Source organism: Bicyclus anynana, chromosome 23, assembly GCF_947172395.1.
Source record: "Bicyclus anynana chromosome 23, ilBicAnyn1.1, whole genome shotgun sequence".
Classification (NCBI taxonomy): Eukaryota; Metazoa; Arthropoda; class Insecta; order Lepidoptera; family Nymphalidae; genus Bicyclus; species Bicyclus anynana.
Genome location: NC_069105.1, coordinates 5,837,926 through 5,855,122, shown reverse-complemented (window position 1 = coordinate 5,855,122; position 17,197 = coordinate 5,837,926). Strand labels below are relative to the sequence as shown.

The following is a 17,197-nucleotide window of genomic DNA, read 5'->3' as shown; positions in this document are numbered from 1 at the left end:
GTAACATTATGTAATGATATGTAGTAGAAAGAATGAATAAAATACGATGAATGATGATATGTAATGTATAAAGTAGGTAAATACAAATAGAATAATGAAATTATGAATGAATGAAAACGAGGACCAGATGGATATAACAATACATTTTATAAAAGAAAATAAATACATACTTAAAAAATAAATAATAATAACATAATAAAGAATCATGATTATTAGAATAAATATTTTAAAAAATAATAAAAAGATGATAAAATACATGTACAATATAATTACAATTTAATAATATACATAAATAAATAATGAAGAGCAAAAAAATACAAAATATGACACTTACATTAATAAATAACATAAAAATATATGTGTAAATAAAGTTATAAAAGAAGAAAGAAAATATTTTCAATAGATAGTAAGAAAAGTAGCCAGAAAAAATGAAACGAAAGTAGCCAGAAAAAGTGAAAAAGTCCATAAAACGAAAAAGATGTAAAGATAAGAGCGTTTATATTTATTGCGTTATTATTTAAAAGAAGAAAAGTAGCATCAAGAGGAAAATAAACAATACGAAATAATTAAAAGAAGGATAAGAAAGTAATAAATAATCATTAGAATTTATCTTGTTTTAAATAAAAGTACGTAGAAAAAGTACGTCCTAAATAATTGGATGATCACGTAGATATTACGTAGCTATTGAGTACTTTGGAGATGAAATCTCTGAGTTCATTACTTCGTACAAGTAACGATATTTGTTTCTATCGTATTGGATCTCACATAAGTTGTACGTTTCATAACATTTTTATATTAAACATCAAAAAGGCAATTACGGCCGGTCTGTCTGTCTGTCCCCCTTTCCACGAAAACAACATGGCTTCACTTATCGCCCATCTATCAGATTTTGTGGCCAACCGCATAGACGAAGAGACCAAAAATATAATTTGGTTTTGAAAAAGTTATAATAATTTAAAATCAAATACGTCTTCAAAAACATAAATAGCTTTTGAGACGATACATTTCTGCAGACAACTTTATGAATTTTATTAAAAATTGATGTTTTATGAGACATCTAATAAAATATGAAATAAAATACTAGAAACTTCTTTAGTTGGCATAGAATTAAAACAGATAGGGAGGAATGTTTTTTTAAGTAATGTTGTACTTTGATACATTTTGTACAGAGATTCTGTTTGATGTTACTGAAAATGTAACTTGAAATTAGCATTAGGACTTAACCTTGTTTACTCTTGATAATTTATTTGCTTTATAGGTTGAATAAAACAGGGCTCAATAAATCAAAGCAAACTTGAAGATTGAGATGAATATATGGATGTGCCACACTAAAAATTATAATTGTTATTAGATACAAAATTTTTTTAATAAAATATTATTATTTCTATTTATGCGCAGGCTCCTAGACTAGTAAGCGTCGTTTCCATGGTTTCACACAACCCACAAAAAGGAAAAGTTTCGAAGGTAATATCCAAAGGTATGAAATCAGATCGATTGTATACAGTCATGAAACCTTCTAATATACTGAGAAACATGCTTTTTCACATTTAAAAGCTTTAAAAGCGGGAAAAATGTTAAGTATTTGAGTAAATTATATAGATACTAGGTAGAATAATTTATGAAAAAATAAACAATAGAATAAATACATAACAATAAATAAGTATAAATAAGAATGAATAACATATAATAAGTTTTGATGATCGTGAATGAATGAGTTGATGATATAAATAGGAAAGTATTTGATAAAAATAATAAATATTTAAATAAATATATTTTTATGATTAAATGCATAAATTAATGTATATGAATGAAATAAAATAAATAATTGCAAATAAATATATAGATGACCTTTGAACGACATATAATACGGTTTTATTGTAATTGTTTTAGCTTTTTCTATTAATGCGAATTCGTTAAGCCGAATTTATACGGTCACGCATGCTCGACGCGTAAGCTTATGTCAAGAAAAACATAGATTTAGAGATGGCAAATAAGCTTTGACCAATGCAATCACAGGATATTTCTTAGATAGTATTGATATATCAAAGAACATAAAGATAACCTTGAGATATGCAGAAATAGATGTATAATGATTTTTTATAAGATAAACTTAGAATAACAATAATAGATACTGTAATAATTTTTAATAATAATACTTAAATAAATATTAGAGTAATTAAGAAATGGCGAGATGATATTATTAATATAAAAAATATATACTTAAGTAAATCTTTATAAATATATAAAAGTCTACATCTACTTTTAAACCTAATATAACAACGCGTTACTACTTAATTGTTACACAAGAAAATATTAATAAATATGACCCGTGTTATTCCTAAAATGTAAAAAAAACATTTTAAATAACTTTAGGAACAAAATAGTTATATGTAATTTCCTATTATAACATTTTATTTTAAGTTTAGTATCACCAATGTTACATTATTAACATTATTATTTGGATAACAGTATTTTGTTTGTTTTGATTTTCAGCTGGTACGTAATTTAGTTTAATTTGTTATCATCAAGAATACTGGGTAAAACGCAAACACATTTATCAAAATATAATTTTAATCAGTATTCAAATATGAATATATTTAAATCTGAATAAAATATTTTAAAGCAACATTTTACGAACTGGTTTGGGACCCACCTATCTTTCGTCGTCAAAGTGACACGAGTAATTGACGTTCCTTATTAAGGTGTATTTACATTTTACATACACGATAATTTATAATCGTAGTGTAGGTAAACACTGTCGACAAATATAACATTTATAAAAACAAAATATAAAAACGTGGCCATTGACTTACAATGACCTATTTCTAATTGGTCGATATGCTTAGCAACATTGTCATATTTATATCAATGTGGGTAAGCTAACGACAGATTATAATGAAACAGATAAAAGGATTGTCGGAATTAATGTGAGATTGATTTTCGGTCTGTTGGATGAACAAAACCATGATTAGGAACGAATGTGTAAAAATATTCTTTGACATTATTTGCGCCATTTATCTATTTCATTACTAAACGATTTCCAGTTATTTTGAATTCAAAACTAGTAAAGTGTCAAATATTTTAACTGACACGTCATCAAACTCACACAATGTTCTTGTGTCGTGTCCATCAATAAACACAAATTGTCATTTTGAGTCACCTTCCAATGTCACACATCTTTCGTTTCATACACACTACACAAATACAAAATGACGTCACTCAAAAAGTGACTATTGCGCTTTTTCATAGATACAACCACAAAGTATGATATTTTTATAGGTGTCAAGTGAAAATAAATTTTGTAATTAACTAATTGAATAATTATATTTAACCATAGATAACGGGACCGTACATGTATCGGTCAGGTCTTCTCTCAACGTAGACAAGATTGTGGGTCTTAGCAGGCGTCCCCTTGTGGTACACCCACTTCCTGCCTCCCTTCTTTCCGCCGTCTTCATGGTGTTTGTCTCCATGCTCGCCATGGGAGTCGTGGCCTCCAGAGGATTTGTGACCCTGGAACATGAGATCATCATTATCATCAACATCACAAACGGATTATGTATGCATGAATTGCAATGCGGGACAATGCTTCTCTCAAATCATTGAACGATTTTAAGTTCCTAGTCTTAATAATACCTAAATTATTTAATTAGTCAGAGAGGAAAATAAATTAATATTAATCAATCTATGCTTAATAGTAATTAATCTAAGTATGTCTAATATAAAAGTTCAAAAATTATTCGTTTTAAAAATGCAATCTGTAATGTAAAGCCTGATTCACATTTACATGCATGCTCGTCTATTATTAAGTTTTGGATTTTCGTTTTGTTTTTGTGCTTTTAATTTAAGAAATATCATAAGTGCAAAAAGCCTCGCTTTTACTTGTTAAAAATTATGAGATTTGATAGGACGGAAGAAATACTAAAAATTATAAAAAAAGACTAATAAATTCACGTTGGTAATATATACCTACTCAGAGGCACAATTCTCTGCCCACTTTGATATGATGCGAGTATAGTAAAGTGGGCGGATAATTGTGCCTCAGAGTATATAATTAAACTTCAGAGAAGTTCGTTGTCAAGCTCTAACTTTCATCTAATTAAAAAAGTAAACATCCACCCTTGTTTCCTTGTTCATTATATTAAATTACCTTAAGGTGGTGTCCATGTCCTCCCTTCGCGAAATCTCCCTTCTCACCCTTGGAGTGTCCGCCGTGACTGGAGTGATGCTGGCCCTTCTTGAAGTGTCCTCCCTGAACAATAATCAAGTGTAAACACGATTCATTGGATAATAATTATCTATACTAATTAATCTCTAAATTTTACCAATATCATCATCATTTTCGGCCTTCAAAAAAGGAGGAAATTCGCAATCGTACGTCTTTTTAGATGTTTATGATGTTTTCAGTAGCTGATGGTGATTGTTAACTGACGGCTTTAACATTTTTCGATGTATGGAACTACTTTAAAAATAAATAAAAATAATAACTGACGGGAATTGAACCCGTGATCGATCGAACTCCATAGTACACATCCAGTATCGATATTGTCTAAATAAGTATGTTAATACATATTTAACAAGCATAAGCTTACATTTTTTATTTTATTTATCTCTAAATATTTATTAATATCTTGAAAACAGAGTCTGCTGGCATAAAGCAATTTTTTTAGTATCTCAAATAGTTCCATATATTTTTAATATCTATGAGCAAACTAACTTTATGGTTAAGAGGTCAAACTAAATGAAAAAGTATAGAGTATAAGCCCAGCCACTGGTTAATTGGAGGGAAAAAGGAAAACCTCGTTTTGAAAAAAATATACATGTTCTATAAAAAACACCCTGAATATTTTAATATATACGATATTCTGATAAAAGTTCCATGGCTCTATATTAAAAGCTAGTTGACGCCGCGCGGTTTCACCCGCGTGGTTCCCGTTCCCGTTGGAAAACTGAGATAATATATAGCCTATAGCCTTCCTTGATAAATGGACTATATAACGCTGAAAGAATTTTTCAAATCGGACCAGTAGTTCCTGAGATTAGCGCGTTCAATCAAACAAATAAACTCTTCAGTTTTATAATATTAGTTATGTTATAAATTTAAAAGCGTACATGACCATAGTTTAGGTAAAAAGTATCTCAACAAAATACTATCTCTAGAGAAATTCATTAAACTATTACTTAACTTACTCCATGAAACTATGAAAATAATAATAAATATTCAAAGAGTATCGTAAAAGAAACTAGCAGTGCAAGTAAAAGGACAAATTAATTAAACTTCCCTCAGAGATAAACTGGGAAAGTATTTTATGACACTGCATCCCATTAATAAATAAACTGGCCGATGCCAACGACTTTGCCTGTCTTGGACAAATATTTGATTTTCGAAGAAACTGGCAAATGTGAAAGATCTAAATTATTCCGCGTACAATTGTACATATAGTTACAGATACATTTATAGTGCAATTGGCGATGTCACGTAAATAACCGTTACTTATGTAACCAATTACAGGCAATTAAAAAACAAAAACGAAAATTATGAGAATGAGATACTAATATTAACAAGAAGGTAATCTCTTGAACTACTGAACCGAGTTAGAAGTATCTACATAAACTTGCATTAAAACGTTTTGTTAAGTTACGAAGTTAATTTAGTCAGCTAGCAACTTAACTTACCCTTACTAGCGTAAATAATAAGTCTTTAGAAATTATCTTTTTAAATTACCTTTCAACTTTAATGTAAATCTTCAATTATTTAAATTGTTATGAGTATAATGCAAACAATCACAATTTGCTGGACATTGCCTTTTTATGCATAAATATTGAAATAGTCTTGGAATTGTTTCTTGACAACAATTAAGTAAGTAATAGTAAAATCTATTTACTGTTAAAAGTATTTTGTCTAACCTAATCAAGTTTGGATAGTAAAAAATATTGCCAAATCACAAATATCAACAACAGTGTTTTGTTATTGTGACAGAGATTTAGTAAATTTTGAACCATTTTCTACAAAAACCGTTACTAAAGTAAACAAATAAACAGCGACAGGTGCATTTTCAATTAAATGTCAGGCCTTGAGATAATTCGGAGCTGGAAAATTGTATTGTTTCATAATTCTGTTCTTAAAATGTGCTTCGACGAAGTCTTTTTCCTTAAGTGTTTTTCAGATAGCATGGGTACGGTGACAGTCGCCTGTATGACATTCATAATACGTACTATCATCGTGAATCGCGGCAAACTTTCAAGAGTGAAACGAACTGTCACCCGCACCATCCTACATTAGACTCTATTAGCCAATTGTCGTTGTAGTTACGTGATTTGAATAAAACAAAGAAAGAAGCATGACTTTATTTGCTTCAAACTTGACGGCTTTCTTGGCGCAGTAGTACATATGCGCGGTAGATTTACAAGACGGATGTTCTGGGTTCGATTGAGGTTTTCCTAATTGGTCCAGTCTAGCTGGTGGGAGGTTTCGGCCATGGCTAGTTACCACCCTACCGGCAAAGACGTACCGCCAAGCGATTTAGCGTTCCGGTACGATGCTGTGTAGAAACCGAAATGAGTGTTGATTTTTATCCTCCTCCTAACAGCTAACAGGTTAGTCCGCTTTTAGATTGTATCATCACTTACCATTAGGTGAGATAGTAGTCAAGGGCCAACTTGTAAAGTGTTGTGTTTATCACGAAATTAACAAAACTTTATATAATTTATTGAACTGTCAGATACGAGTACAAACATACCTAAACAATTATTATCGAGACATTTCATTCGCAAATAAAATTGAAATGAATTGCAAGATTCTAACCACGAATTGAAAAATAAAATCAAACGACTCGTCTGTCGGTTTAACACTTGGCGGCGTTTCAAAGAAATGAGACGGTTCTAAATTAACTAACTTTCTATGGACACGGAGCGTTCGTGCGTTACGGCGGATAACTAAAGACATCATTTGTGACAGGTAGTAGAAAACAAAGAATTATTTATTACTATCGGACGCCCGCGGCTTCGTCTGCGTGGAATTCAGCTTTTCACAAATCCCGCGGGGACCATGGATTTTCTGGGATGTGTTAATTCAGAGTAAAATCTATTTCCATTAAAAAATTCAGCCAAATCGCTTCAGTAGCCGCAGCGTAAAGGAGGAACAAACTTACACTCACACTTTCGCCTTTATATTATTAGTGTGATAGAGCCTGTGATAACCAGACATACCTCATAGAAAGGCAGAAAGTTTGTCAGCCTATGCATAGTCATAGTCATAGACTTTGGAGTTTTAGAAGGTAGGAGGTAGAAGGGGAGGTCCAGATCCTCAACCGTCCAAGTATAAAGTCGATAGTCCTTGGAAAATATTAAAAAAAAATGAAAAGTTCGCGGCAACCCAAGAAAACACCGGTAATAAATAGTTATTTATGCCATTGTCACGTACACCTGTCACTAGACAGCATGGGTGCTAAAATGACTAATTGCGTGCAGTAGCATACAATACTTTTTTTGCTACCATGGGATAAGAAATAAAAGAATTAATAAAACTTGGTAAAATACGTCATAACTAGTTGGCCTCCTCGATTTTGTATCGGCTTGACCCTCCTACATTTTATCTCTTATATGGTATAGCCAATGTCATGGAAAGCTAAAATAATTTTAAGAGAACTTTAAAGGTCCTAAGCAAAGGGTTTTGCTGATTCTTCATATTATCCTGTAGAAAATATTACAAAATTACGTTTTTTATTTGACAATAATTGAGGGTCTAGAGGAAGGAAATATTGATACCTGTTAACCTTCGAAATTTACCACGGTCCAAACTTCATCTTGTATACTCTATACCAATATTATAAACAGGTAATGTTTGTGGTATTATTAGGGGGTATTTTAAGTATCTACCAAATTTATTTTGAAAATTATTTTAACAATAGGATGCCATGTTAAAATCATGCTACGGTATGAACTTAGGCTCATAGGCTGACAAATTTCACGAACGTCTGGTCATCGCAGGTCCATTATGATTTCATCTACACTAATTGCTGTTGCTACCCGCAATAAATTATTGACATAAAAAGGATTAGCAAAGATTTCTCGTTATTTTCTCAACGAGATCATTTTCTCGGAAAAGCTCTAAGCCGTCGGGTCAAAGGTAAACACCCAAATCCCAACTGTAACATATACTTAACTGGGCCGTTACATTTACCTTCGGGAGTGAGGTTTTAGAAAATTTACGGTCACTATTCAACCTTTTTGCGGTGTAATATACACTTTCTGCACCTGGGCTTTTTTAAAGTAAATATTTATGGAAAATTGTGTACCCATATTTTAAAATGCAAATAGTTTTGGGTTACTTCAAGTTTTTGTAAAATGCATTTTTTCAACATATATTAGCCATATCTTTTTTAAATATGGCCAGTGTTCCCATTTCCCTAAAACTATTTAGTTGGAAAAGAGTGTGTTAGGGGTGGCTTTTTTAACGTTGAGATAGGGGAGACTTTAATTATGCTAAAGCAACAAGAGGCACATTATTATAAAAGCAATGCAGTTGTTTTTATATCCCATAGTGCCGCTTTCACTTTACAGCGAAGAATACTTGAAGTATTCTTAACACAATACTTTTAGACTTCCATAATAATATTAGGATGTTAAAAACGTTAAATACTAGCGAATGTTGGTTGTTTGTTGACATAGGTAATCGCTTATGCTACTTTAATACGATTACCTATGTCACTTAGATAAATAAAAATACCTCGTAATATAAGAATTAAACCGGGCTCTGTTTCTTTGCTCTCAAGTATATCAGGGTCTAATCTTAGATATCCGTTCAAAGATAACTAATCTATCTCTAAATCTAAAACAAATCCTTTATCTAAGAGTCATGTCAATTCTTTTCTGCCAATGACATTTTCTTTTGAAGTTTTTTTCTTAAGTATGGTAATGATCCACATTGTACAATATTGCTTTTCAAAGCATTAATATAGTCGTCCATCTTTTATTTTCTTTAGGACTAAATCCATAAATCCATTCTAAGGTATTCCTTTATTTTTTCAAAACTTACCTCCACTTACCTTTTCGGATAAGAACTTACCGAGGAATGTTCTTTCTTGCTGCTGTGACCTCCGTCGAATTCTTCATCGTCAGAATCTCCCTCTTCTTCGAAGAACTCTACCTTCTTTTCGTATTCTTCTTTCTTGTGGATGTCGTGACTGCCTTTTGTACTGTGTCCCTTTGAGTGTTTCCCTGATTCTTCGTACTGATGGAAATAAAGAATTAATCTTGATAAAATTAACCTTATTGCTAGGTGCATCTCATCGCTATCTTATTTTATATGAGTCTTCAATTGCCGTCCTAAATACCCATAATGCCCCATTATCACCCAAGTTAAGAATCAAGGGATTAAAGGCACTTTGGAATCGATGGGGTTAGTAAATTGAGTGATATTAGACCCTCTAGAACTAGTTTTTTCTGATGGCGTATTTGATGTAGGCTCTTTGTGGGACCGCAAAAGTCACAATGGACCTGGTTTGTGATGACCAATATATTAATAGTGGTTGTTTACCTTGGTGTTTCTTTGGTCTTCATGGTGATGGGACCCACAGTCGTTGTGCTTATCCAGGTGGAGCTAATGTAGTTTGTGGACTGAGAGAGATCAGTCCTGATCTCAGATGATGGTAGTTAAGATACGTGATGCCTCACCATGGGTATCAGATATTCGTGATATGTGCGGGAATGAGTTATAGTCCGAAAACTTTTGATAAACTACCCTCCTCCCAACTTATATCAAATACGAGTACGAGTATCAATAACGAGTTTATTAAAAGTTGTTACTAACCAGCTTTTTTTTTAATTTTGCTTAATTACTAATTATACAACTTAACAGTCACAACGTCCTACAAATTGCGCTCAGAAATTTTTATTTCCTGGTAACTCAGCTAGATACCAGAATCAAGAATTTACGTAAATAAAACAGTTGATCGTCTCATCGAGATGAAGCTGTCCCCGAAAAACTAACTTGATAGTAATCTGTTGTAAGAAATGTTCCATAAATCCCTGTCTATTACTCAGTTCCACTCCAAAACTTAGAACTACTAGGGTCCACTCACAGCGCTAGTGGAAGTACACCTATTTGTGTCATCCAAGGTACAAATATAGATAACGTGAAAATTGTAAAAGTTGATTTGTCTACTGAAGATTAGCCATGACAGTTTGTGATCATGAAAATATTAACGATAGCGGCATACCTTGGCGTGTTTCTTTCCATGCTCCTCATGGTGATGGGAGCCGTAGTGGTCGTGCTCGTCGAGGTGGCTCTTTTCAATGCCGCCGTGGTCGTTGTACTTGTCTAGGTGGTTGGCCTTGTCGTGGTGGCCCTTGTTGGACTTTGTGTCTTTGTGGACGCCCTGCAACAGTGAAGATTATATTCAGTTAAACTAGGTAAATAAGCTTGCTTGAGGATTGTGACTTTATAACAATCCTCAAGCAATGTACGTTAAGCCCTCGGTCCCGATCATTATCATTCTCAGACTAAATACATAAGGACTAGTATCGCACCCAAATTCACGAACAAAATTTTCTGCCATTTTCTAAGGAAAACGAGCTTAGATTTCACACATATCTTATACTAAACTAGCAGTTTTTGTTCGTTTTTTACACCATTTAACTACACAAAAAGGTATTTTTACGGAGGTTTTAAACGGACGGACACGATTGTAAACTATTAAACATCGATTCTATAGAGACAGTGTTTATAATCGCATAAGATCGTCGATCATATACTTTGACAGAAAAATAATGTCTTGCGAGGCAGGTCTTTATCTAATCAGTCTGAGTTATCATTAAACACCCTAATCCCGTCAACCCACATTAGTAGCGTAACCCTCAGCGTGGTGGTCTCCTCTGGTCTGGGAAGCTCCATATCTCCTCTCCTAGAGCTTGGAGTGGAGATATGGAGCTCAGTAGCCCTGTAGTGAATGAATTAATGAATGAATGAAATATACTTTATTGTACACCAAAAAGAACAATAACAGGCAAGAAATTAACTTAAAAACTAATGTACAATTGGCGGCCTTATCGCTAATGAGCAATCTCTTCCAGACAACCAATCGAAAAAGAGAAAATAAATACAAGGAGTAATGATAATTAATAATGACGGGTGTATACATAAAAAGAAAAGTAGAAGATACATTACACTTAGATAATAATATATTAAATCAAAATCAATATATATAAATAAAGACATACGAATATATAGTTGTTTCTGTGTGAAGTATATCTTGACCTTTAATATTTGGACCTGAGTAACGTCGAGTGACCGCGTTTTTAGCTGCCTTCTTTATTTATTTTAAACCCTTTATTTCATGAGATATAAGAAATGATAACGAAATTAAAGATGAAACGCACAAAGGCGGTTTTATCTACAAGCGATCTCTCCCAGACAACCTTTGGTAGAGCAGTTCTTTTAATTGAACAGGTCGGTGTGGCAAATAAACATAGACCACGTTTAATTTTAACATAATTAATTATATTACTTTATAATCAAACTATTTACACACAATGATTTTATTGTCCAAAAAATCCATTTCTTATATATTAAATTAGCTGATGCCTTGGTCCGCGTGAATTTGGGAAATTTGGGAAAACTCCCTCCCTTGGGATTAAATATTTTGATCATTTTAATACAAAGTAATTAACAAACATCTTCCCATTCAGATATTAAATACTATCGGACGCCCCGTGGTTTCACCCGCGTGGTTTCACACAAATTAATATTTTTGTGTTTCTGTTATAGATAAATGCGTTATTTTATTTAGGAACGGTAGCTACGCGGGTGAAACCACGGGGCGTCCGTTCCTAAAAAAACCTCCTCCTTTTTGAAGTCGGTTAATAAAATAACGCTTATACGCGGAACACTCACAGATAGCGTGCTTTTATAATGATAAAATATTTTCAAAATCGAACCGATTTTGAAAATAGATATTTTAAAACCGATTTTGATAGTAGATCCAGAGATTATTTACTACAAACTCACAAACCTTACCATTTTATAATACTAGTATAGAATATAAATATCTGTACATCCAAGGGTAGGAAGTAAATTTAAATAAAAACTTAAAAATATGAGGGTAGTTGTCATAATAAATCACCTCTATTGGTACAGATGCGGCTCCTAAGTAATTGCGGAATAATTTCCATACTAATGCGTTGTGCAGGTGATCAATTAAATTCCATCCATACGATATTAAAAATACAATGATCTTTATTTATAACAGAAAACTAGCAGACGCCCGCGACTTCGTCCGCTTGAAATTTAGTTTTTCACAAATCCCTCAGGAACCATGGATTTATCCAGGATGAAAATGTAGCCTTTGTATTAATCCAGGGTAAAATTTACTACTATTTCAAATTTCAGCCAAATCGGTTCAGTAGTTGTGCTGTTAAAGAGTAACAAACATCCAAACAAACATCCATACAAACTTTCGCGTTTATGATATTAGTAGGAGTAATTAATTTAATTAGACTGTACTGTCTACATATGGTATCGAATTCAAAACTTTTTTGAACAGCCTATCTATACTAATATAATAAAAGTAGCTAAGGTTTGTGTGTGAAAATTCTTTTACCAATAGAGGGCCACGTTATTTGTGAGAGTCATTTGCTATACTTTATTCCCGTATTTCTACGGGAACGGGAACTATGCATTTGGAACCGCAGATCTGCTAGTCTAAACTTATAATAAACTGAAACAGGTCAAATTTCGTACATTAAATATATTTCGAAACTTTGGAGGGAAATATATAATCGATACGCAAGACAAATATATATATTTTTTTAATTTTTGTCAGTATGTCTGTCTGTCCATATTTTTGTTGATCGGGTATCACACTTAAACTACTGAATAATTTCAAATGAAACTTGGCACGGGGAAGACCTTAATACGAAGAAGGTTAAATAAAGGATACTTTTTGTCGCGAAAATTAAATCAGAAGGACGTAAACAGGGGTTGAAAGAGGGCTTAATTTTTCATTACAAATAATACAAATACAAATAGTCAACTGACGTGTCAAAAGTGCTTGTGAACTAGCCTTCTTGAAATAAATGATTTTTGAATTTTTGTTAGGACACAAAATATTACATTTGTGATTTTAATTTCGATTATGCAATTGACATTGAAATCACAAATGTAATATTTTAAATACTAATAAATTAAAATTTAAATTGGCATGATTTGAGTTCATAGGTCTCTACTACAAGGTAAGGAATATATTTTTTGTACCAAAAACCTGCACAGTTCCTTAGGGAGAGGATATAAAACTCAAAATAGGTCACAAAGAGCTCTAATAAAATATCAAGAATTTGTTGCAGAAGTAAAATCTAGTACGAAGTCGCGTCTAAAAGTTAGTCTTAATGAAAAATCATTTGTAGCAGCAGTTTAATACCGCAGAACAGACTGACAGGCGAACATCATCAATAACTATTATATTTCGTTTTGTGTGTTGTGGTGATAGATATATTATATTCAATTTTAATTTTGCAATACATCACTTCAATATGTTTATGAAAACAGAAAAGCTTAAGCCAGGTAAAGCTTAAACGCGAAAATACGTTAACTTTATAACATACTCGCGGACACTCGCGACTTCGTCCGCGTGGAACTCGATGAAATTGATGGAACCTACCCTTACCCCTTCAATTTTTGTTTTTTTTTCTGTCAGAACCTTCTCCTGACAATAACAAACACATAAAAAAAAGAAATAATGGAATCTGTCCAGCCGTTCATGCGTGAGGGCGTGACCAAGGACATATGGATTTATTTTTATATAATTATATGTTATAATTATATGCTGTATAGCGAAATTGCAGCTCGAGCCAAAGGCGAGAACTTATAGTAAGGAAGCAGAGGCTGTAATTATCAAACCGCAAAGGGCTGTAATTATGTCATGCGACGTTTTATAACACATTTGCGAGGAAACACACTTTCTGAAAATAAATTTGCATCTTTGCCTGGTTTTCATAGGATGACATTTTATTTATTTATTTATTTTTTAAAGTTGGAGGTGCATGCCCCGGACCGGATTCGAACCCACACCCGTATTTTCGACAAGTTAACACATAAGAGGAGGCTATACTCTGCAGTGGGCCTTTAAAATAGGCTGATGGTGGTGATGATCTTGATGATAATACAGGACTTTTTTATTTTATTCATATATAACGAACACAACTGAGTAGAGACGGCCGTCAAAAATTACCAACTTGTACCTGGTGGATATAATTAAAGTTTTAAAGTTGTAAGGGGAGACAGGGGAGGACTGGGCGCACGCATTGTTGCGTTAATTGGTGTCGGAGGCTGGCAGGCGCACTACCGCCTGTACTAATTGACTTGTGAACTTTGACAACTCTCCCCTACCATCCTATCCTACTATCCTACTTCCTACTAGTCCTACTAATATAATAAACGCGAAAGTTATTTTTTTTATTCTTTACAAGTTAGCCCTTGACTACAGTGTCACCTGATGGTAAGTGACGATGTAATCTAAGATGGAAGCGGACTAACTTGTTAGAAGGAGGATGAAAGTCCACACTCCTTTCGATTATATATTATTTCGATTATAGAACTATTGATCCGATTTGAAAAATTCTTTCAGTGATAGTCCATTTATCGAGGAATGCTGTAGGCTATATAGGCCCGTATTTCTACGAGAACGGGAACCACGCGGGTGAAACTGCGTGGCGTGTTTCACGAAGCTAGTGAACAAAAAAAACCGAATCAATGTCATCGTCATCAACCCATATTCGGCTCACTGCTGAGCTCGAGTCTCCTCTCAGAATGAGAGGGGTTAGGCCAAAATCAATGTCATGAAATATTGTAAATACATCGTTATAGGACGTAGGGTGAACTGTATTGTTCACCCTACGTCCTATAACGATGTATTTATTTTATTTTATTTATGTATTTATAAGACATAGAAAAAAGACTATTATATGTTTAAAAAAATAGTTTGATTATTTGCAACAATAAGTTACTAAGTTAAATATATTGAGACTAAGTCATATTTTTATTATATCACAATGCATTCACTGTCATGGAACACATGCATAAAAAAGCAAGAAATTCTAAAATCGAGATAGAAATGAGTTCTAAACTAAAGAAAATAGTAATGGTTAATCCAACTGTCCCCGAGCTGAGTTCGTATAAATTAAAATGAATCAAGGCAATAAACAAGTGAGCCATTAAGTTAAAATTTTGAACTACAGTTTTAATTTCAGATTGCGAGTAAGAGTAACTTACTGCGGTCAAATCACGTTGTGTTATGATCTGTGGGCATATTACGTATCTGAATAAACGATTCAGAACCATTCGTCATAGTGTAACATCGACCTGAGTTGTACACTACATTGAAGTTTCCATTCCGATTATGTAGTACGACATCTCCATTTGAAACGTTTTAAATAACTGTTTATAGTTGAAGACACACCTAATATTTCACATCAGGGGAGTCTCTAACTCACGTAGCGCCCAGGTGCAATCATCACCCTAGCGCTCTCTAGTACCTAAGCGTGCTGAGCACTGTTAAAATGGAATATGTACAAACACCACTTCAAATGTGCTACCACAAACCGTCTGTGTAGCAAACATCCAAGTCCAAATCCTTCTATTGCTTTAATATATGAAGAAACAAAAAAAAATATAATTAGTTTGATTCATAAGTAGGTATGAATCTATCTACCGCGCCTGGGTGCAGTTAATCGAAGTGATAACCTAAGGGCACTTAGGCGTCCCCTGAGATCGCGGCGCCCGCCTCACATCACAACTCTTCTGGGTAGGCTGGCTTAAATAGTAGCCATGTTGTACGTCAATTTTCTTTTCACAAACGCTAACGCTTAAAAAACTAATAAAATGTACTGTAATGACAGATTCGAACGATAACTTGTTCACGTGATCTGTCGATAGCAATTTCATTACATTTTTTCGTTTTTGAAGCGTTAGTGTTTGTAGAAAGGCAATCGACGTGCCAAATGGCCACAGGCCTAGGTAAATCGATACTAGTTAGGTACTGGCACTTGTCTGGTAATTTAATATAAAAACAAATTCATCCAGTAGACATACTGTATGAAGAACCAGCTGTTTTCTTACTGTTGCTTAATTAGTAGTTATACAACTGAACAGCCGCTATTTCATATAAATTGCGTGGTACATTGTCTCGTTCCGACGCTCAGAAACTTTCATTACCTGGTAACCCAGCTACCTTAATCAAGTAAATAAAAAAGTTGAGCGTCTCATCACGGAAAATTAACTTGATAGTAATCATTTGTAAATTTAGTCCACAGATCCCGGACTATAGTCAGGGAAGTTCGTTAATGACACTCTCATAATATGCAGACGACGGGGGGAAAGACTGCGCGGAAATCATGCGTGCGGAAAGTGAGGTGCATCAGTCGTGGATTTTTCGTCCATCGCTTCACGCCCCCTGGCCCGCGCGGTCCTTCGGGAGTGCTACGAATGAAGTTGCCAAGCTATATAGTGACTCTACCACCGATCGGGTCGGAAGGAAGGAGAAACAATAGGGATGATGACAGTTTTTTAAATTGTATATAAACTAAGAGTATGCTAATAGTAAAGCAATTTTGTAAAAGTAACAGGGTATCTGCGATCCCTGAAAAACGCCCCATACAAAGTGGTACGAATTAATGACGTCGTAGGTATATAATGATCGTTAGATTTGCATGGGCGTTCAAACAAAATTACTAATATCTTAGTTATTTGTGCGTTTATCTTTATAGTTCATATATTTAAAAAATGTCACATGTAATGTAAGGAAGCTAAAACTGTATGAATTTTCATCTAATTACGATACGATACATTAATAGATTTAGAAATTTTTTAATCTTATTTATTAAATCCAGATCCAGACAATCTTTGCTTTTTATGTATAAATTAGTTAACATTGACCTTATTTACCCGAATTTTTATGATACAAAAATCAATAACCTAGTCATTATCCTATTTGCAACAAAAGAAACGTCATGTATTATAACAACACTATTATATTGTATTGTCTCTGTCATACATTGATGTCATCATGTGAAATGTTTAACTTATTGATTTGAACAATAGAAGAATAACTAGCTAGCTATCTGACGAGCTAGGTAGCCCTGTTTATTAAATACAACTCTACTAAAATAAAGGTTTCATTTGCCCTGTATAAATATCCAAATAGAC

The 17,197-nt window shown here is 33.3% G+C and overlaps 1 protein-coding gene across 1 annotated transcript in view; it reads right to left on the bottom strand.

The window, feature by feature from the left end:
- Window positions 1–2,833: 2,833 nt before the first annotated feature.
- Window positions 2,834–17,197, bottom strand: part of LOC112055485 (filaggrin-2-like) — a 32,757-nt gene continuing 18,393 nt past the window's right edge. The window contains exons 3-6 of the mRNA XM_024095618.2: window positions 10,221–10,379; window positions 9,068–9,232; window positions 4,151–4,252; window positions 2,834–3,513 (exon numbers count right to left, since the gene is read on the bottom strand). Coding sequence (XP_023951386.1) covers window positions 3,328–3,513; window positions 4,151–4,252; window positions 9,068–9,232; window positions 10,221–10,379 — 612 coding nt within the window. The 3' untranslated portion in view covers window positions 2,834–3,327. The remainder of the gene's footprint in view (window positions 3,514–4,150; window positions 4,253–9,067; window positions 9,233–10,220; window positions 10,380–17,197) is intronic.